The following is a 26,389-nucleotide window of genomic DNA, read 5'->3' as shown; positions in this document are numbered from 1 at the left end:
CATATACAGACACACAGATAGAGTATCACAAATATACAGACACACATACAGTATCAGACATATATTTACACACACACATATACAGACACACACATAGAGTATCACAAATACACAGACACACACATACAGTATCAGACATATATTTACACACACACACACACATATACAGACACGCACATTGAGTATCACAAATATACAGACACACACATACAGTATCAGACATATATTTACACACACACACACACACACACATATGCAGACACGCACATAGAGTATCACAAATATACAGACACACACATACAGTATCAGACATATATTTACACACACACACACACACATATACAGACACGCACATAGAGTATCACAAATATACAGACACACACATACAGTATCAGACATATATTTACACACACACACACACACACACACACACATATACAGACACGCACATACAGTATCAGACATATATTTACACACACACATATACATATACAGACACACACATAGAGTATCACAAATATACAGACACACATACAGTATCAGACATATATTTACACACACACATATACAGACACACACATAGAGTATCACAAATATATTTACACACACACACACACACACACACACACATACAGACACACACATAGAGTATCACAAATATACAGACACACATACAGTATCACAAATATACAGACACACATACAGTATCAGACATATATTTACACACACACACACATATATACAGACACACACACATAGAGTATCACAAATATACAGACACACACATAGAGTATCACAAATATGTTTACACACACACACATATACAGACACACACATAGAGTATCACAAATATACAGACACACATACAGTATCAGACATATATTTACACACACATATACAGACACCCAGATAGAGTATCACAAATATACAGACACACATAGAGTATCAGACATATATTTACACACACACACATATACAGACACACACATAGAGTATCACAAATATACAGACACACATACAGTATCAGACATATATTTACACACACACATATACAGACACACACATAGAGTATCACAAATACACAGACACACACATACAGTATCAGACATATATTTACACACACACATATACAGACACACACATAGAGTATCACAAATACACAGACACACACATACAGTATCAGACATATATTTACACACACACACACAAACACACACACATATACAGACACACATAGAGTATCACAAATACACAGACACACACATACAGTATCAGACATATATTTACACACACACACACACATATACAGACACGCACATTGAGTATCACAAATATACAGACACACACATACAGTATCAGACATATATTTACACACACACATATGCAGACACGCACATAGAGTATCACAAATATACAGACACACATAGAGTATCAGACATATATTTACACACACCCACACATATACAGACACACACATAGAGTATCACAAATATACAGACACACATACAGTATCAGACATATATTTACACACACACATATACAGACACACACATAGAGTATCACAAATACACAGACACACACATACAGTATCAGACATATATTTACATACACACACATATACAGACACGCACATACAAACAGTATCACACATATACAGATACACACAAACAGTATCACACATACAGTATCACACATATACAGATACATACATACAGTATCACACATATATTTACACACACATATACAGACACACACATAGAGTATCACAAATATATTTACACACACACACACACACATATACAGACACACACATAGAGTACCACAAATATACAGACACACATACAGTATCAGACATATATTTACACACATATATTTACACACACACACACACACATATACAGACACACACATAGAGTACCACAAATATACAGACACACATACAGTATCAGACATATATTTACACACACACACACATATACAGACACACACATAGAGTATCATAAATATATTTACACACACATATACAGACACACACATAGAGTATCATAAATATATTTACACACACATATACAGACACACACATAGAGAATCACAAATATATTTACACACACACACACACACATACAGACACACACATAGAGTATCACAAATATACAGACACACATACAGTATCACAAATATACAGACACACATACGGTATCACAAATATATTTACACACACACAGTATCAAAAATGTATTTACACACACACACATATACAGACACACACATAGAGTATCACAAATATATTTACACACACACACACACACACACATATAGACACACATAGAGTATCACAAATATACAGACACACATACAGTATCACAAATATATTTACACACACACACATATACAGACACACACATAAAGTATCACAAATATACAGATACACATACAGTATCACACATATACAGATACACACAAACAGTATCACACATACAGTATCACACATATACAGATACATACAGTATTACACATACAGTATCACACATATATTTACACACACATATACAGACACACACATAGAGTATCAAAAATATATTTACACACACACATATACAGACACACACATAGAGTATCACAAATATACAGACACACACAGAGTATCACAAATATATTTACACACACACACATATGCAGACACACACATAGAGTATCACAAATATACAGACACACATACAGTATCAGACATATATTTACACACACACATATGCAGACACACAGATAGAGTATCACAAATATACAGACACACATAGAGTATCAGACATATATTTACACACACACACACATATACAGACACACACATAGAGTATCACAAATATACAGACACACATACAGTATCAGACATATATTTACACACACATATACAGACACACACATAGAGTATCACAAATACACAGACACACACATACAGTATCAGACATATATTTACACACACACATATACAGACACACACATAGAGTATCACAAATACACAGACATACATATACAGTATCAGACATATATTTACACACACACATATACAGACACACACATAGAGTATCACAAATACACAGACACACACATACAGTATCAGACATATATTTACACACACACACACACATATACAGACACGCACATTGAGTATCACAAATATACAGACACACACATACAGTATCAGACATATATTTACACACACACACACACATATACAGACACGCACATAGAGTATCACACATATACAGACACGCACATAGAGTATCACAAATATGTTTACACACACACACATATACAGACACACACATAGAGTATCACAAATATACAGACACACATACAGTATCAGACATATATTTACACACACATATACAGACACACAGATAGAGTATCACAAATATACAGACACACATACAGTATCAGACATATATTTACACACACACACATATACAGACACACACATAGAGTATCACAAATATATTAACACACACACACACACACACATACAGACACACACATAGAGTATCACAAATATACAGACACACACAGAGTATCACAAATATATTTACACACACACACATATACAGACACACACATAGAGTATCACAAATATACAGACACACATACAGTATCAGACATATATTTACACACACATATACAGACACACAGATAGAGTATCACAAATATACAGACACACACATACAGTATCAGACATATATTTACACACACACACACACATATACAGACACGCACATAGAGTATCACACATATACAGACACGCACATAGAGTATCACAAATATGTTTACACACACACACATATACAGACACACACATAGAGTATCACAAATATACAGACACACATACAGTATCAGACATATATTTACACACACACACACAGATATACAGACACGCACATTGAGTATCACAAATATACAGACACACACATACAGTATCAGACATATATTTACACACACACACACACATATACAGACACGCACATAGAGTATCACACATATACAGACACGCACATAGAGTATCACAAATATGTTTACACACACACACATATACAGACACACACATAGAGTATCACAAATATACAGACACACATACAGTATCAGACATATATTTACACACACATATACAGACACACAGATAGAGTATCACAAATATACAGACACACATACAGTATCAGACATATATTTACACACACACACATATACAGACACACACATAGAGTATCACAAATATATTAACACACACACACACACACACATACAGACACACACATAGAGTATCACAAATATACAGACACACACAGAGTATCACAAATATATTTACACACACACACATATACAGACACACACATAGAGTATCACAAATATACAGACACACATACAGTATCAGACATATATTTACACACACATATACAGACACACAGATAGAGTATCACAAATATACAGACACACATAGAGTATCAGACATATATTTACACACACACACACATATACACACACACACATAGAGTATCACAAATATACAGACACACATACAGTATCAGACATATATTTACACACACACATATACAGACACACACATAGAGTATCACAAATACACAGACACACACATACAGTATCAGACATATATTTACACACACACACACACACATATACAGACACGCACATAGAGTATCACAAATATGTTTACACACACACACATATACAGACACACACATAGAGTATCACAAATATACAGACACACATACAGTATCAGACATATATTTACACACACATATACAGACACACAGATAGAGTATCACAAATATACAGACACACATACAGTATCAGACATATATTTACACACACACATATACAGACACATACAGTATCAGACATATATTTACACACACACATATACAGACACACACATAGAGTATCACAAATACACAGACATACATATACAGTATCAGACATATATTTACACACACACATATACAGACACACACATAGAGTATCACAAATACACAGACACACACATACAGTATCAGACATATATTTACACACACACACACACATATACAGACACGCACATTGAGTATCACAAATATACAGACACACACATACAGTATCAGACATATATTTACACACACACACACACATATACAGACACGCACATAGAGTATCACACATATACAGACACGCACATAGAGTATCACAAATATGTTTACACACACACACATATACAGACACACACATAGAGTATCACAAATATACAGACACACATACAGTATCAGACATATATTTACACACACATATACAGACACACAGATAGAGTATCACAAATATACAGACACACATACAGTATCAGACATATATTTACACACACACACATATACAGACACACACATAGAGTATCACAAATATATTAACACACACACACACACACACATACAGACACACACATAGAGTATCACAAATATACAGACACACACAGAGTATCACAAATATATTTACACACACACACATATACAGACACACACATAGAGTATCACAAATATACAGACACACATACAGTATCAGACATATATTTACACACACATATACAGACACACAGATAGAGTATCACAAATATACAGACACACACATACAGTATCAGACATATATTTACACACACACACACACATATACAGACACGCACATAGAGTATCACACATATACAGACACGCACATAGAGTATCACAAATATGTTTACACACACACACATATACAGACACACACATAGAGTATCACAAATATACAGACACACATACAGTATCAGACATATATTTACACACACACACACAGATATACAGACACGCACATTGAGTATCACAAATATACAGACACACACATACAGTATCAGACATATATTTACACACACACACACACATATACAGACACGCACATAGAGTATCACACATATACAGACACGCACATAGAGTATCACAAATATGTTTACACACACACACATATACAGACACACACATAGAGTATCACAAATATACAGACACACATACAGTATCAGACATATATTTACACACACATATACAGACACACAGATAGAGTATCACAAATATACAGACACACATACAGTATCAGACATATATTTACACACACACACATATACAGACACACACATAGAGTATCACAAATATATTAACACACACACACACACACACATACAGACACACACATAGAGTATCACAAATATACAGACACACACAGAGTATCACAAATATATTTACACACACACACATATACAGACACACACATAGAGTATCACAAATATACAGACACACATACAGTATCAGACATATATTTACACACACATATACAGACACACAGATAGAGTATCACAAATATACAGACACACATAGAGTATCAGACATATATTTACACACACACACACATATACACACACACACATAGAGTATCACAAATATACAGACACACATACAGTATCAGACATATATTTACACACACACATATACAGACACACACATAGAGTATCACAAATACACAGACACACACATACAGTATCAGACATATATTTACACACACACACACACACATATACAGACACGCACATAGAGTATCACAAATATGTTTACACACACACACATATACAGACACACACATAGAGTATCACAAATATACAGACACACATACAGTATCAGACATATATTTACACACACATATACAGACACACAGATAGAGTATCACAAATATACAGACACACATACAGTATCAGACATATATTTACACACACACATATACAGACACACACATAGAGTATCACAAATACACAGACACACACATACAGTATCAGACATATATTTACACACACACACATATACAGACACACACATTGAGTATCACAAATATACAGACACACACATACAGTATCAGACATATATTTACACACACACACACACACACACACACACACATATGCAGACACGCACATAGAGTATCACAAATATACAGACACACACATACAGTATCAGACATATATTTACACACACATATACAGACACACAGATAGAGTATCACAAATATACAGACACACACATACAGTATCAGACATATATTTACACACACACACATATACAGACACGCACATAGAGTATCACAAATATACAGACACACACATACAGTATCAGACATATATTTACACACACACACACACACACACACATATACAGACACGCACATAGAGTATCACAAATATACAGACACACACATACAGTATCAGACATATATTTACACACACACATATACATATACAGACACACACATAGAGTATCACAAATATACAGACACACATACAGTATCAGACATATATTTACACACACACAGAAATATACAGACACACATACAGTATCAGACATATATTTACACACACACATATACAGACACACACATAGAGTATCACAAATATATTTACACACACACACACACACACACACATACAGACACACACATAGAGTATCACAAATATACAGACACACATACAGTATCACAAATATACAGACACACATACAGTATCAGACATATATTTACACACACACACACACACATATATACAGACACACAAACATAGAGTATCACAAATATACAGACACACACATAGAGTATCACAAATATGTTTACACACACACACATATACAGACACACACATAGAGTATCACAAATATACAGACACACATAGAGTATCAGACATATATTTACACACACACACATATACAGACACACACATAGAGTATCACAAATATACAGACACACATACAGTATCAGACATATATTTACACACACATAGAGTATCACAAATACACAGACACACACATACAGTATCAGACATATATTTACACACACAAACACACACACATATACAGACACACACATAGAGTATCACAAATACACAGACACACACATACAGTATCAGACATATATTTACACACACACATATGCAGACACGCACATTGAGTATCACAAATATACAGACACACACATACAGTATCAGACATATATTTACACACACACATATGCAGACACGCACATAGAGTATTACAAATATACAGACACACATAGAGTATCAGACATATATTTACACACACACACACACATATACAGACACACACATAGAGTATCACAAATATACAGACACACATACAGTATCAGAAATATATTTACACACACACATATACAGACACACACATAGAGTATCACAAATACACAGACACACACATACAGTATCAGACATATATTTACATACACACACATATACAGACACGCACATAGAGTATCACAAATATACAGACACACACATACAGTATCAGACATATATTTACACACACACACATATACAGACACGCACATAGAGTATCACAAATATACAGACACACACATACAGTATCAGACATATATTTACACACACACACACACACATATACAGACACGCACATAGAGTATCACAAATATACAGACACACATACAGTATCAGACATATATTTACACATACACACACACACAAATATACAGACATACATACAGTATTAGACATATATTTACACACACACATATACAGACACACACATAGAGTATCACAAATATACAGACACACATACAGTATTAGACATATATTTGCACACACACACAAATATACAGACACACATACAGTATCAGACATATATTTACACACACACACACACACACACACACATATACAGACACACACATATACAGATACATACATACATACATACATACATACAGTATCACACATATATTTACACACACACACATATACAGACACACACATAGAGTATCACAAATACACACACACACATATAGTATCAGACATCTATTTACACACACACACAAATATACAGACACACATACAGTATCAGACATATATTTACACACACACAAATATACAGACACACATACAGTATCAGACATATATTTACACACACACACAAACACACACACATAGAGTATCACAAATACACAGACACACACATACAGTATCAGACATATATTTACACACACACACATATACAGACACGCACATTGAGTATCACAAATATACAGACACACACATACAGTATCAGACATATATTTACACACACACATATGCAGACACGCACATAGAGTATCACAAATATACAGACACACACATACAGTATCAGACATATATTTACATACACACACATATACAGACACGCACATAGAGTATTACAAATATACAGACACACATAGAGTATCAGACATATATTTACACACACACACACACATATACAGACACACACATAGAGTATCACAAATATACAGACACACATACAGTATCAGACATATATTTACACACACACATATACAGACACACACATAGAGTATCACAAATACACAGACACACACATACAGTATCAGACATATATTTACATACACACACATATACAGACACGCACATAGAGTATCACAAATATACAGACACACACATACAGTATCAGACATATATTTACACACACACACACACACATATACAGACACGCACATTGAGTATCACAAATATACAGACACATACATACAGTATCAGACATATATTTACACACACACACACATATGCAGACACGCACATAGAGTATCACAAATATACAGACACACACATACAGTATCAGACATATATTTACATACACACACATATACAGACATGCACATAGAGTATCACAAATATACAGACACACACATACAGTATCAGACATATATTTACACACACACACACACACACACACATATACAGACACGCACATAGAGTATCACAAATATACAGACACACATACAGTATCAGACATATATTTACATACACACATATACAGACACACACATAGAGTATCACAAATATACAGACACACATACAGTATCAGACATATATTTACACACACACACAAATATACAGACACACATACAGTATCAGACATATATTTACACACACACACACACACACACACACACACACACACACACACACACACACATATACAGACACACACATATACAGATACATACATACATACAGTATCACACATACAGTATCACACATATATTTACACACACACACATATACAGACACACACATAGAGTATCACAAATACACACACACACATATAGTATCAGACATCTATTTACACACACACACAAATATACAGACACACATACAGTATCAGACATATATTTACACACACACACAAATATACAGACACACATACAGTATCAGACATATATTTACACACACACACAAATATACAGACACACATACAGTATCAGACATATATTTACACACACACACACACACATATACAGACACACACATATACAGATACATACATACATACAGTATCACACATACAGTATCACACATATATTTACACACACACACATATACAGACACACACATACAGTATCACAAATACACACACACACACACACACACATACAGTATCAGACATATATTTACACACACACACACACATATACAGACACACACATAGAGTATCACAAATATACAGACACACACATACAGTATCAGACATATATTTACACACACACATATACAGACACACACATAGAGTATCACAAATATACAGACACACACATACAGTATCAGACATATATTTACACACACACACACACACACACATATACAGACACACACATATACAGATACATACATACAGTATCACACATACAGTATCACACATATATTTACACACACACACATATACAGACACGCACATAGAGTATCACAAATACACACACACACACACACATATAGTATCAGACATCTATTTACACACACACACATATACAGACACACACATAGAGTATCACAAATATACAGACACACACATACAGTATCAGACATATATTTACACACACACATATACAGACACACATACAGTATCAGACATATATTTACACACACACACACACATATACAGACACACACATATACAGATAGATACATACATACAGTATCACACATACAGTATCACACATATATTTACACACACACACATATACAGACACACACATAGAGTATCACAAATATACAGACACACACATACAGTATCAGACATATATTTACACACACACATATATACAGACACACACATAGAGTATCACAAATATACAGACACACATACAGTATCAATATACAAAGAGAACAATTTCAATATGTGGTGGAGGCGCTCAGCTATACTGTAAACAATAAGTAAGTCCAAAAATATATATTGAAAATTTGGAAATAGTCTTAGAAGTTGAATTTCATCACAATTGTGGATTCAATAGAGAAATTTCTGCTTACCAGCTCTGTCCTCAATCCCATGAGGTAAGCGATGTGCCCAGGTTTAAAGATGATTCACTAGGATCGTTCTCCTGTTTCCTGGTGTTGTTTCTTGGATGCCTGTTATTCGAATGGGTCCTTCTTGTTCCAGTTCTTTACAAGAATGAAAATCCTGGACTCTCTTTGGGTAGACTTTAATCCGTCTGTAGTATCTTTCTTGCAATGGTGGTAGGAATGTTTGATTCTTATCCTTTAGGAGGAGGTAATGCCTCTAGGTGATGAGAATCTCCTTCCCCTCAGAGTGCAGTCAAGATGTGGTTCTAGATATAACAGGTTCACATCTCAGCTACATTTTAATTTAACAAACACTTTACGTTGCTTTACATTCTGATGATTCCAACACTTTTAGTATCGTGCCTAAACCGGAACCTTTTAAAAGGTTCCGGTTTAGGCATGATACTAAAAGTGTTGGAATCACATACAGTATCAGACATATATTTACACACACACACACATAGAGTATCACAAATATATTACACACACACACACATATACAGACACACACATAGAGTATCACAAATATATTACACACACACACACACACACACACATATACAGACACACACATAGAGTATCACAAATATACAGACACACATACAGTATCAGACATATTTCCACACACATATTTACACACACACACATATACAGACACACACATAGAGTATCACAAATATATTTACACACATATACAGACACACACATAGAGTATCACAAATATACAGACACACATACAGTATCAGACATATATTTACACACACACATATACAGACACACACATAGAGTATCACAAATACACAGACACACACATACAGTATCAGACATATATTTACACACACACATATACAGACACACACATAGAGTATCACAAATACACAGACACACACATACAGTATCAGACATATATTTACACACACACACACATATACAGACACGCACATTGAGTATCACAAATATACAGACACACACATACAGTATCAGACATATATTTACACACACACACACACACACACACACACATATACAGACACGCACATTGAGTATCACAAATATACAGACACACACATACAGTATCAGACATATATTTACACACATATACAGACACGCACATAGATTATCACAAATATACAGACACACACATACAGTATCAGACATATATTTACACACACATATACAGACACGCACATTGAGTATCACAAATATACAGACACACATACAGTATCAGACATATATTTACACACACACACACATATACAGACACGCACATAGAGTATCACAAATATACAGACACACACATACAGTATCAGACATATATTTACACACACACACACACATATACAGACACACACATACAGTATCAGACATATATTTACACACACACACACATATACAGACACACACATACAGTATCAGACATATATTTACACACACACACACACATATACAGACACACACATACAGTATCAGACATATATTTACACACACACATATAGGCCTCTAGTTATCAAGCTCTGTAAGGAGCTTGATGGCCTCTGTTTCTGGCGAGTCTTCAGACTCGCCAGAAACAGCAGTTATGAAGCAGCGGTCACAAAGACCGCTGTTCCATAACCCTGTCCGCCTGCTCTGAGCAGAGTAGGAGGTCATGAGCAGAGCGAAGGGGACGGGAGGGAGAGTATCTGGAGACAAGGTCTGAGATATAGGGGGGAGCAGTGCAGTTGAGGGCTTTGTATGTAAGAGTGAGAGTTTTGTGTTTGATCCTAGAGGCAAGAGGAAGCCAGTGAAGGGATTGGCAGAGAGGCGCAGCAGATGAAGAGCGACGTGTAAGGAAGATGAGTCTGGCAGAGGCATTCATTATGGATTGTAAAGGAGCTAGGCGGCAGGTGGGGAGACCAGAGAGGACAGAGTTGCAGTAATCAAGGCGGGAAAGAATGAGAGAGTGGATTAAAATCTTAGTTGTGTCTTGTGTAAGGAAGTGTCTAATTTTAGAGATGTTTTTAAGGTGGAAGCGGCAGGCTGTAGCCAAGGACTGAATGTGAGGAGTAAAGGAAAGATCTGAGTCAAATGTAACCCCGAGACATCGGGCATGCGGGGTAGGGGTAATGATGGAGTTGTCGACAGTTATAGAGATATTGGGGGTGGAGATTTTGGAAGAAGGGGGGAAAATGAGGAGCTCAGTTTTGGAGAGATTTAGCTTGAGGTAGTGAGAGGACATCCAGGAAGAGATGTGAGAAAGACAGTTAGTGACATGGGTTAGCAAGGATGGAGATAGGTCTGGTGTAGAGAAGTAGATTTGGGTGTCATCTGCATACAAATGATATTGGAAACCGTGGGACTTAATTAGGGAACCTAGTGATGACGTATAGATTGAGAAGAGAAGGGGACCGAGGACAGAGCCTTGCGGTACTCCAACAGAAAGTGGTGACGGGGCAGAGGAGGCCCCAGAGAAGGCTACACTGAAGGTACGGTTTGACAGGTAGGAAGAGAGCCACGAAAGGGCTGTGTCACAGATGCCGAAGGATTGGAGGGTTTGGAGCAAAAGAGGGTGGTCGACAGTGTCAAAGGCTGCGGACAGGTCAAGGAGAATAAGCAGAGAGAAGTGGCCTTTTGATTTAGCTGTAAGTAGGTCGTTGGTGACCTTAACAATAGCTGTCTCTGTGGAGTGATAGGGACGAAATCCAGATTGCAGCGGGTCAAGAAGGGAGTTTAACGTAAGGAAATGGGATAGGCGTGCATATACTAGTTTTTCGAGAAGCTTTGAAGCAAGAGGGAGGAGGGAAATTGGGCGGTAGTTGGATGGGGAGGTAGGATCAAGGGAAGGTTTTTTGAGGATAGGTGTGACCAGTGCATGTTTCATTGATGAGGGAAATGTACCAGTACTGAGGGAGAGGTTGAAAATGTGTGTTAGTATAGGGGTAAGGGTAGCAGAGAGAGAGGGGAGCAGCTGTGAGGGGATAGGGTCAAGGGGACAGTTAGTGAGGCGAGAGCGCAATATAAGTGCTGAAACTTCGTCCTCAGTAACAGGGGAGAATGAACTAAGTTTCAGGTTATGAGGGTTGTGGTTGAGTGAGAGTATTTGAGGGGGGGAGAGAATGGAATTGTGTTGAGAGCTGATTTCATGTCTGATGGAATCAATTTTGTTAATGAAGTGACTGGCAAAGTCTTGAGCTGACAGAGAAGTTGTATTAGGAAGTGGGGGAGGGCGGAGGAGAGTATTGAAAGTGGAGAACAGACGTTTTGGGTTTGAAGAAAGATTAGAGATAAGAGTAGAGAAGTAGTGTTGCTTGTGGAGATTAAGGGCAGAGTAGTAGGAGTTCAAGATGAATTTGTAATGAAGAAAATCAGCTGAACTCCGTGATTTTCTCCAATGTCGTTCAGCAGTACGGGAACATCTGCATAGGTACCGTGTCAGAGGAGTATGCCAGGGCTGGGGATGAGTGTGTGATTTCCTAGCAGTGGTAAGAGGGGCGAGATTGTCAAGGACGGATATAAGGGTGGAATTATAGTGGCAGATAGATTGTTCAGGGCAGGAAAAGGAGGAGAAGGATGAGAGGAGCCGTTGAAGGGAATTAGCAAGTTGTTGCTGATCTAAAGACCTAATGCTTCTGTGAAGTTTGGTGTGAGGAGTAGAAGGTGGGAGAGTTGTAGGAAGGGATGATATGTTGCAGGTAAGGAGATGGTGGTCAGAAAGAGGAAAAGGGGAGTTTGAGAAGTTTGAGAGAGTGCATCGATAGCTAAAGATCAGGTCAAGGGAGTGACCGTCTTTGTGAGTGGGAGAATCAGTCCATTGTGACAGACCGAAAGAGGAAGTGAGTTGCAGAAGTTGTTTAGCAGAAGAGGCAGTGGGATTGTTAAGGGGGATGTTGAAGTCGCCAAGAATGAGGGCAGGGGTGTCTGAGGAAAGGAAATAAGGAAGCCAGGCAGCAAAGTGATCTAAAAATTGAGTTGGGGAGCCAGGGGGGCGGTATATGACTGCAACACGTATAGAGAGGGGAGAGAATAACCGAATCATGTGTGCTTCAAATGAAGAAAATGTGAGTGAAGAGAAGGGCTGAATTTGTTGGAAGGTGCACCGAGAGGAAAGTAAAATACCGACACCACCTCCTTGTCTATTGCCAGACCTAGGAGTGTGGCTGAAATGGAGACCCCCATGTGACAGTGCAGCAGTGGATGCTGTGTCTGAAGTAGAGAGCCAGGTTTCTGTAAGAGCCAGAAGGTTAAGAGAGTGGGAGATAAAGAGATCATGGATAGAAGTTAACTTGTTGCAAACAGAGCGAGAGTTCCAGAGTGCACAAGTGAAGGGGGAGGCTTTTTTAGATGTAAGAGGAATGCGATTAAGGTTACCAGAGTTTAGTTTATGAAGTCTATTGAAAGGCACACAAGGATGTGAAAGGTTAGGAGGTTGTGAGGGACCAGGATTAGGGGAGATGTCACCAGCAGCTAGTATGAGCAAGAGGGAGAGTGACATGAGATGAGAAGCAGATTTGCAGTAATGAGACTGTTGTTTAACTGAAGTGCAGGGGGGAGAGAGAGTATTTAGGAATAAGTAGAGTTCATGAGTACAAAAGTAAGGGGAGTATAAGAGAGATGGGCTAATGAACAGTGCAGGTGGAGAGGGAGGAGTAAGTGAGTAATGTAGTTTGTTATAGAGACAAGAGGTAGCAAAAAGGAGTATGAAGATATTGAGCATTATTATGAAAGTGGGAACCAAGTAAACTCATAAGACACAGTGTTACAGCAGCACTTGCAAAAGGATACAATGAGATACATAAAACACAGTATTACAAGAGTACTTGCCTTGTGTCTTGCCCCTTGCCCAATTCTTGTATAATTCTTAAAAATTGATGCCTCACTTATAAAATGTTCACTTTGAAAATGTGAACATATGCTATTGTTAAAAAGTACACAGCCCTGTAAGCAGTGCACCCCTGTGCAATGCACATCCCCTAACTAGTCTGAAATATATACAGGTAGGGCAGTCAGCTGAGTCCACTAAATTTACTTAATTGCTAATCAAAGACAGTTGGTAAGGCCAATTGGAATGTTAGAATCTGGTCAGGGTGAGATGAGTTAAGTAAACAGACAATAAAATTTGGAGGGGGTTAAAACTGTGACATAAGAAAACTATAAATTTTAGAGTTATAGCAAGTATTGATAAGGAGTGAGCATCACATGGCAATTAACTAGACATTAGAATTGAGACATTGGGAAAAATCATTACAAAAAATGCAGGACTTAATTTTAACAGCCTAAATTCAATTGCTCAATATACATATACACAGAGAGACTTGGTGTAAGATGACAGAAAAGCAGGGAATGGCAGGATTTCAATGCAGGGCCTTAATTCACGTACCAAAAAGAGAGACTTGGTGTAAGATGACAGAAAAGCAGGGAATGGCAGGATTTCAATGCAGGGCCTTAATTCACGTACCAAAAAGAGAGACTTGGTGTAAGACAGGGGTGTCCAAACTTTTTTGGAAGAGTGCCAGATTTCATGAAGTGAACATGTGCGAGGGCCGACCATTTTGCCTGACATTCTTTGAACCATTTTAAAATAAATGCAAAATAACTATTTTATGCAAAGTTTATTGAAAACGGCATACTTTTACATTTTGTGACTTGGATGACAAATCTAAACAGGTGTTAAATCACTCTGCCTTTAATATAAAAAAACAGGAAGCTGAAATATGTCAGGAACATTGTAAAGTACATTACGCAAACTAATAAAGGTTGTCTGTCAACTTTTAAGTTCAGAAAATGTGAACAGGAACATAACACCAAGTATACATGTGTACATTGAATTCCTTATCAACAGCCACAGTCTCTTGGCATATCAGACAAACACAGTGATTCTGTATTTCAGTGAAAAAATATTCAATTTTCCACCTGTCCTGGAAGCGGCGTCCCTCACTGTCAACTTTTCTTTTCTTATTTATAGTTGCCATTATTAAAATTGGATACAGTCGGGGGGGCGGAGCCTGCAGCTGTTGCGGAAGGTCGTGTATGTGAAGAGCTCCTGATTCTTACTAGACTTTAACTATACATTTCTACATAAATAGCATAATCTTTGTGTCTGACATGGTGGTTAATCTGTCCTGAGGTCACCCTGGTGGAGTCAGAGAGACGATATTGCATAGATTAATCTTCCTATGCTCCTCAGCTAGATTGCATGGCTGGTGGGCCTACTGTGTGATTCAGTTACTCTATGTTATCGGGGCTGCCGCATATGATACCCCCCCGGGATCTTCCTGATTCTGGGTTACAAGCAACTCGAAACTGTTGCTCACATTCTATTTAAAGAAGAAAAGCAAAGGGTGAAACCATTTCAACATTTGATACTGGAAACCTGACCTGATCTACCCTAAGACATGGCGGAGACAGAAGCTATTATAATGGCAATCAGCAAGCTCCTTCAGTTCCACCAGATGGCCTTTAAAGAAACACTACGTGAAGCCTGTGACTCAATCCGAGAGGTAACATATAGGGGGCATAGCAGAGGGGCATTTGATAGGAAGCTGCACACGAGGGATGTCTTATTGAAGCCCCGGCATTTACCATCTATTGCCCCTCGCCACTATAATGGGACAGCAGATTCCTGCGCAGACTTTCAAACTGTGGGCGCATCTAAGACTTCTTATGAACATTTAGAGCAGTCCGGTGGTTGTATACCAGATCCGGAGGCCCGGATTAAAGAGGTGGAACACGACTCTAAAATTCCTTACCTTACTGAATCCACGCTGCATGTTGTGGCAAGCGGGGTGGAGAGGCTGCCACGGGTCCTACCACGGGTCCTGCAGCTAGTTCCCAAATTGAATATGACCGGAGCTGGAGACATCAGCACTGCGGCTCTGCATCTACACAGTCTAACAGACTATAGGAGCTCCGCTCTCAGAAAGCCTCATCAAGAAGACTCTATGACTTCGGGGACCCGGAGGGGTGAGGAAGAGCCCTCTGCTGCTTACACTGGGGCCAAATTTTCTCAGGCAGCGGAGGTGGAAATGCTGCCTAGCAGATCGGAGGAGATTGCCTCTCCAGGGGACACGCAAGTAGTAACGGAACTTTTCCCGAAAAAACAGCAATGCCCCCTGCCTGGAAGAATCACGCTGACAGCACCAGGTACATTACTCTCTTTGGCCCCTGAGTTTGCTCTATGCCGGAGGCACAATAATTGAGGAATTGCCCTTACTTCCCCTCATATTTTTATGGCATTCCCCTACTTTGAAGGTGGTGAAACTGGGTGGCGGAACATCAGCCGGTAAATCTGGCATAGGCTAAAATGTCACAATACTTGTAATACAGAGCCGCTGATGTTGATACTGATGAACAGCGACACCATTAATTCAGACTTTTTGTTATATTACTATGGACGGTTAGAGTGGTGGCTGTTGTCCATATGCTTTCTTTTGGACACTAGTTATTACTGTTTAAGATTATTGCTGTTTTATTAACATTTATGTATGCTTAGGTATTTATTACACCGTGTTTCACGACCGAGGTGTTGTTAATATTATACACATTACATTTACATATATTTGTACATGCCAAGAGGCGCTGAGCAGACAACATGTGGCCATATTTTTCCATTTATTTTATCCCCATATCCCCATAATATAATGCCCCAGGTGTACTCATATTTCCAGCATGGATTGTAAATTTAACTTATCAGAGAGTTCATGACCACCCTCTAGTGGGAAAATTTAGATTCCCCATATAATATACCCTAGTTTTAAGGAGAGTAGTGAAGCTTTGCCTCTTGTAAAATCTTGACCCCCTGCCCTGCACAATTTACTACGCTGGCTCACATCTCATGTTAGGTCTACAGCATATTATATCCCTAATTTATAATAGCCTAAATCACTATGACATCTTCCCTCTAATAACTCAATATACTAACTGGGGAACTTGGAATTTTCCATTCAGCGGGAGTTTTTTTCACCGCAGACCTATAGCCAATATTACAGTATCTACTTCATCTCTCTACTAGATGATTAGGAATCCTACAGGTGTTAATTTTTAATAAGATATGCCATACTGGGCTCATATTATCTGCTCTCCTAAAACTACATAGTTATGCGGACAGTGGCTTGATTAAGGGCATGTGTGTTTTATTGAGTCCAGATTATATTTGTAGCAAAGCCTAGGATATTTCCAATTCAGACTTTTGTAGGGCACGCACTAAGTACTAAGTCTATATAGTTATTTACAACTTTCCTCACTTAGACTCAGAAAATAGCATTTGTTCCCTGTGCTGGTTTGGTTTCACTATTTAACATATATGTTCCTGTTTCACAGTTATTGTTATCTCAAGATTCATTAATGTCAATGGTTTATCTTGGTATCTTTATTTCAAGGTCCAAAAGAGACCGTGCGTTACATTAGAGCACCTCAAACAAGCCATCTAGCTTTCATGGGTCCACGAGTGGCCTGTTGAGTATTTTAGAGGTGTTTTCATTTATTGACTATAAAATATAAAACTGAGGTTTCAGAGGCTCATACAATATTATCTACTTGAAATTCTATATATTTTGTCATTTCCTTATTGTTGTATTATGTTCTATGAGAAATATGGTATTTATTTTTTTTCTGTATCGCTATGCAAAACCTCAATAAAAAAAATAAATAAAAAAAAAAAAAAATTGGATACAGTCCAGTATTATATAACTATGTGTATGTAATTATAGATCTCTTATGCATGCAACCAAATATGCAACTGTGAATACTACTCTCCTCAGAGTCCCACTAATGCGGTTAAAGTACACAGGGTAGGTATGTGAATGTTCATAACGTTTCTCCCAATAAAAAGCTGTGTATGCTGTGCCTTTTACGTTTTTACATTGGATGACATGTCATAAATTGAACTTTTTATACCTTGAAATATCTCCTTGCTTATTCCTGTGAGAAGTTTTGGTGCTATTATGAAAATTGGCCATATTCCTATGCGTCTGAGATCTCGCGAGATTTGGGCTTTCCCCTTCTTCCTGTGCCGGCTAAAGACGTCAAACCAGAGATCTCAGGAGTCCTGAGCGGCGCTCGGGGACTCACTGAGCGGCTCTCTGGGACTTAACTGAGCGGCGGTCGGGGACTCACTGGGGGGCCGTATAATGTATATTTGTAAAATTATCTGTGGGACCATATTAGTCCGGTACTCGTGCCGCAATTGGCCCGCGGGCCGGACTTTGGACATGCCTGGTGTAAGATGACAGAAAAGCAGGGAATGGCAGGATTTCAATGCAGGGCCTTAATTCACGTACCAAAAAGAGAGACTTGGTGTAAGATGACAGAAAAGCAGGGAATGGCAGGATTTCAATGCAGGGCCTTAATTCACGTACCTGAAAGCAGAAGAGACAGTAGGTTAACTCAGCATTCCTTAGCAGATGTCAGTAGGCAGTTTGATAGTTAGTAACCAGCAGTGTGGAGAGTATTGAGTGTAATTCTTGTATAATTCTTAAAAATTGATGCCTCACTTATAAAATGTTCACTTTGAGAATGTGAACATATGCTATTGTTAAAAAGTACACAGCCCTGTTACCAATGCACACACCCCTGATATTTACACACTCACATATACAGACACACATACAGTATCACACATATATTTACACACACACAAATATACAGACACACATACAGTATCACACATATATTTACACACACACACACACACACACACACACATACAGTATCACACATATATTTACACACACACACACACACACACACATATACAGACACACACATACTGTATAACACATATATTTACACACACACATATACAGACACACACATACTGTATAACACATATATTTACACACACACACACACACACATACAGAATCACACATATATTTACACACACACATATACAGACACACACATACTGTATAACACATATATTTACACACACACATATACAGGCACACACATACTGAATAACACATATATTTACACACACACATATACAGACACACACATACTGTATAACACATATATTTACACACACACACACATACAGAATCACACATATATTTACACACACACATATACAGACACACACATACTGTATCACACTTATATTTAGACACACACATATACAGACACACATACAGTATCACATATATACAGATACACAGATACAGTATCACATATACAGTATCACACATATATTTACACACACACATACAGTATCACACATATATTTACACACACACACACACACACACACACACACACACGCAGACACATACATACAGTATCACACATATACAGTATCACACATACAGTATCACACATATATTTACACACACACACACATATACAGACACATACATACAGTATCACACATATATTTACACACACACATATACAGACACATACATACAGTATCACATATATACAGATACACAGATACAGTATCACATATACAGTATCACACATATATTTACACACACACATACAGTATCACACATATATTTACACACACACACACACACATATGCAGACACATACATACAGTATCACACATATACAGTATCACACATACAGTATCACACATATATTTACACACACACACACACATATACAGACACATACATACAGTATCACACATATATTTACACACACACATATACAGACACATACATACAGTATCACACATATATTTACACACTCACATATACAGACCCACATACAGTATCACACATATACAGTATCACACATACAGTATCACACATATATTTACATACACGCACATATACAGACACATACATACAGTATCACACATATATTTACACACTCACATATACAGACACATACATACAGTATCACACATATATTTACACACTCACATATACAGACACATACATACAGTATCACACATATATTTACACACTCACATATACAGACCCACATACAGTATCACACATATACAGTATCACACATACAGTATCACACATATAGTTACACACGCACATATACAGACACATACATACAGTATCACACATATACAGTATCACACATACAGTATCACACATATATTTACACACTCACATATACAGACCCACATGCAGTATCACACATATACAGTATCACACATATATTTACACACTCACATATACAGACACATACATACAGTATCACACATATAGTTACACACTCACATATACAGAAAAAACACACAGTATCACACATATATTTACACATATACAGACCCACATGCAGTATCACACATATACAGTATCACACATACAGTATCACACATATAGTTACACACTCACATATACAGAAAAAACACACAGTATCACACATATATTTACACATATACAGACCCACATGCAGTATCACACATATACAGTATCACACATACAGTATCACACATATAGTTACACACTCACATATACAGACACATACATACAGTATCACACATATATTTACACACTCACATATACAGACCCACATGCAGTATCACACATATACAGTATCACACATACAGTATCACACATATAGTTACACACTCACATATACAGACACATACATACAGTATCACACATATATTTACACACTCACATATACAGACACATACATACAGTATCACACATATACAGTATCACACATACAGTATCACACATATAGTTACACACACACATATACAGACACACACAGTATCACACATATATTTACACATATACAGATACACATACAGTATCACACATATATTTACATACACGCACATATACAGACACATACATACAGTATCACACATATATTTACACACACACATATACAGACACATACATACAGTATCACACATATATTTACACACTCACATATACAGACCCACATACAGTATCACACATATACAGTATCACACATACAGTATCACACATATATTTACATACACGCACATATACAGACACATACATACAGTATCACACATATATTTACACACTCACATATACAGACACATACATACAGTATCACACATATATTTACACACTCACATATACAGACCCACATGCAGTATCACACATATACAGTATCACACATACAGTATCACACATATAGTTACACACTCACATATACAGACACATACATACAGTATCACACATATATTTACACACTCACATATACAGACCCACATGCAGTATCACACATATACAGTATCACACACACAGTATCACACATATATTTACACACTCACATATACAGACACATACATACAGTATCACACATATACAGTATCACACATACAGTATCACACATATATTTACACACTCACATATACAGACCCACATGCAGTATCACACATATACAGTATCACACACACAGTATCACACATATATTTACACATATACAGACCCACATGCAGTATCACACATATACAGTATCACACATACAGTATCACACATATAGTTACACACTCACATATACAGACACACATACACACACGCTAATAGAATTGTTATTTACAGCCCAGTTTGATTTTGCGTCTATTGGAAGGCCTGCTGCGTAAATCCATACAAGTGCATTAAACCCGCTGCCTGTGAGTGGGACCAAATAGGATTCCTATTGTCAGAGGGGATGGCATATGTTGGGACCATTCTGCCAACTTGCTACTTTAAGCCTTTTAAGCTGAAGCCAGATTCACACCGTGGCCGTGCGACCCACTGAGAAGCTTTTACGCGTCTCCCCTCTGCGATGGAGGTTAAAAAAAAGACTGCTTTTCTTTGGAAATGTTAGATTTGCTTATTAAAAGCCCTGTAATAATCAGAGGAATTGTGAACAATAATGTGACCTTTTCAGGTTGCTAAGCAGACTTGCTGCAGTTATCTCACTAATATTAATTTACTGATCAGCCAAAATATAGTGTGTCATTTGTAGCAGAGGCTGAGTTGTGGGTGACCCTAGTGTGCTGCTGTGTGTGTCACATGTGAGACAAGGTGACCCTAGTATGCTGGTGTTTGTGTCACATGTGAGACATGGTGACCCTAGTGTGCTGGTGTTTGTGTCACATGTGAGACATGGTGACCCTAGTGTGCTGGTGTTTGTGTCACATGTGAGACATGGTGACCCTAGTGTGCTGCTGATTGTGTCACATGTGAGACATGGTGACCCTAGTGTGCTGGTGTTTGTGTCACATGTGAGACATGGTGACCCTAGTGTGCTGGTGTTTGTGTCACATGTGAGACAAGGTGACCCTAGTATGCTGGTGTTTGTGTCACATGTGAGACATGGTGACCCTAGTATGCTGCTGTGTGTGTCACATGTGAGACAAGGTGACCCTAGTGTGCTGCTGTGTGTGTCACATGTGAGACAAGGTGACCCTAGTGTGCTGCTGTGTGTGTCACATGTGAGACAAGGTGACCCTAGTGTGCTGCTGTGTGTGTCACATGTGAGACAAGGTGACCCTAGTGTGCTGCTGTGTGTGTCACATGTGAGACAAGGTGACCCTAGTGTGCTGCTGTGTGTGTCACATGTGAGACAAGGTGACCCTAGTGTGCTGCTGTGTGTGTCACATGTGAGACAAGGTGACCCTAGTATGCTGCTGTGTGTGTCACATGTAAGACAAGGTGACCCTAGTGTGCTGCTGTGTGTGTCACATGTGAGACAAGGTGACCCTAGTGTGCTGCTGTGTGTGTCACATGTGAGACAAGGTGACCCTAGTGTGCTGCTGTGTGTGTCACATGTGAGACAAGGTGACCCTAGTATGCTGCTGTGTGTGTCACATGTAAGACAAGGTGACCCTACTGTGCTGCTGTTTGTGTCACATGTGAGACAAGGTGACCCTAGTGTGCTGCTGTTTGTGTCACATGTGAGACAAGGTGACCCTAGTATGCTGGTGTTTGTGTCACATGTGAGACATGGTGACCCTAGTATGCTGCTGTGTGTGTCACATGTAAGACAAGGTGACCCTAGTGTGCTGCTGTTTGTGTCACATGTGAGACAAGGTGACCCTAGTGTGCTGCTGTTTGTGTCACATGTGAGACAAGGTGACCCTAGTGTGCTGCTGTTTGTGTCACATGTGAGACAAGGTGACCCTAGTGTACTGCTGTTTGTGTCACATGTGAGACAAGGTGACCCTAGTATGCTGGTGTTTGTGTCACATGTGAGACATGGTGACCCTAGTGTGCTGGTGTTTGTGTCACATGTGAGACATGGTGACCCTAGTATGCTGGTGTTTGTGTCACATGTGAGACATGGTGACCCTAGTGTGCTGCTGTGTGTGTCACATGTAAGACAAGGTGACCCTAGTGTGCTGCTGTGTGTGTCACATGTGAGACAAGGTGACCCTAGTATGCTGGTGTTTGTGTCACATGTGAGACATGGTGACCCTAGTGTGCTGGTGTTTGTGTCACATGTGAGACAAGGTGACCCTAGTATGCTGCTGTGTGTGTCACATGTGAGACAAGGTGACCCTAGTGTGCTGCTGTTTGTGTCACATGTGAGACAAGGTGACCCTAGTGTGCTGCTGTTTGTGTCACATGTGAGACAAGGTGACCCTAGTGTGCTGCTGTTTGTGTCACATGTGAGACAAGGTGACCCTAGTGTGCTGCTGTTTGTGTCACATGTGAGACAAGGTGACCCTAGTATGCTGGTGTTTGTGTCACATGTGAGACATGGTGACCCTAGTGTGCTGGTGTTTGTGTCACATGTGAGACAAGGTGACCCTAGTATGCTGCTGTGTGTGTCACATGTAAGACAAGGTGACCCTAGTGTGCTGCTGTTTGTGTCACATGTGAGACAAGGTGACCCTAGTGTGCTGCGTTTTGTGTCACATGTGAGACAAGGTGACCCTAGTATGCTGCTGTGTGTGTCACATGTGAGACATGGTGACCCTAGTGTGCTGGTGTTTGTGTCACATGTGAGACAAGGTGACCCTAGTATGCTGCTGTGTGTGTCACATGTAAGACAAGGTGACCCTAGTGTGCTGCTGTTTGTGTCACATGTGAG

The 26,389-nt window shown here is 38.3% G+C and overlaps 1 protein-coding gene across 2 annotated transcripts in view; it reads left to right on the top strand.

Moving 5' to 3' along the window:
* LOC128641211 (uncharacterized) overlaps positions 1 to 20,071 on the top strand; it is an 87,916-nt gene extending 67,845 nt beyond the window's left edge. The window contains exon 2 of one of the 2 annotated variants that reach the window (XR_008399456.1): positions 17,382 to 17,411. Coding sequence is in view for 1 of the 2 variants with exons in the window: in XM_053693776.1 (XP_053549751.1) it covers positions 17,812 to 18,615 (804 nt within the window). In the remaining variant the exon portion in view is untranslated. Of the gene's footprint in view, positions 1 to 17,381 lie in introns of both variants that reach the window. The other variant, XM_053693776.1, reaches the window with a different exon arrangement.
* The last annotated feature ends 6,318 nt before the right edge of the window (positions 20,072 to 26,389 follow it).

This window comes from Bombina bombina, chromosome 10, assembly GCF_027579735.1.
Source record: "Bombina bombina isolate aBomBom1 chromosome 10, aBomBom1.pri, whole genome shotgun sequence".
NCBI classification, from domain to species: domain Eukaryota; kingdom Metazoa; phylum Chordata; class Amphibia; order Anura; family Bombinatoridae; genus Bombina; species Bombina bombina.
Note: the sequence above shows the minus strand (reverse complement) of the source record. Positions and strands in the feature narration are given on the sequence as shown.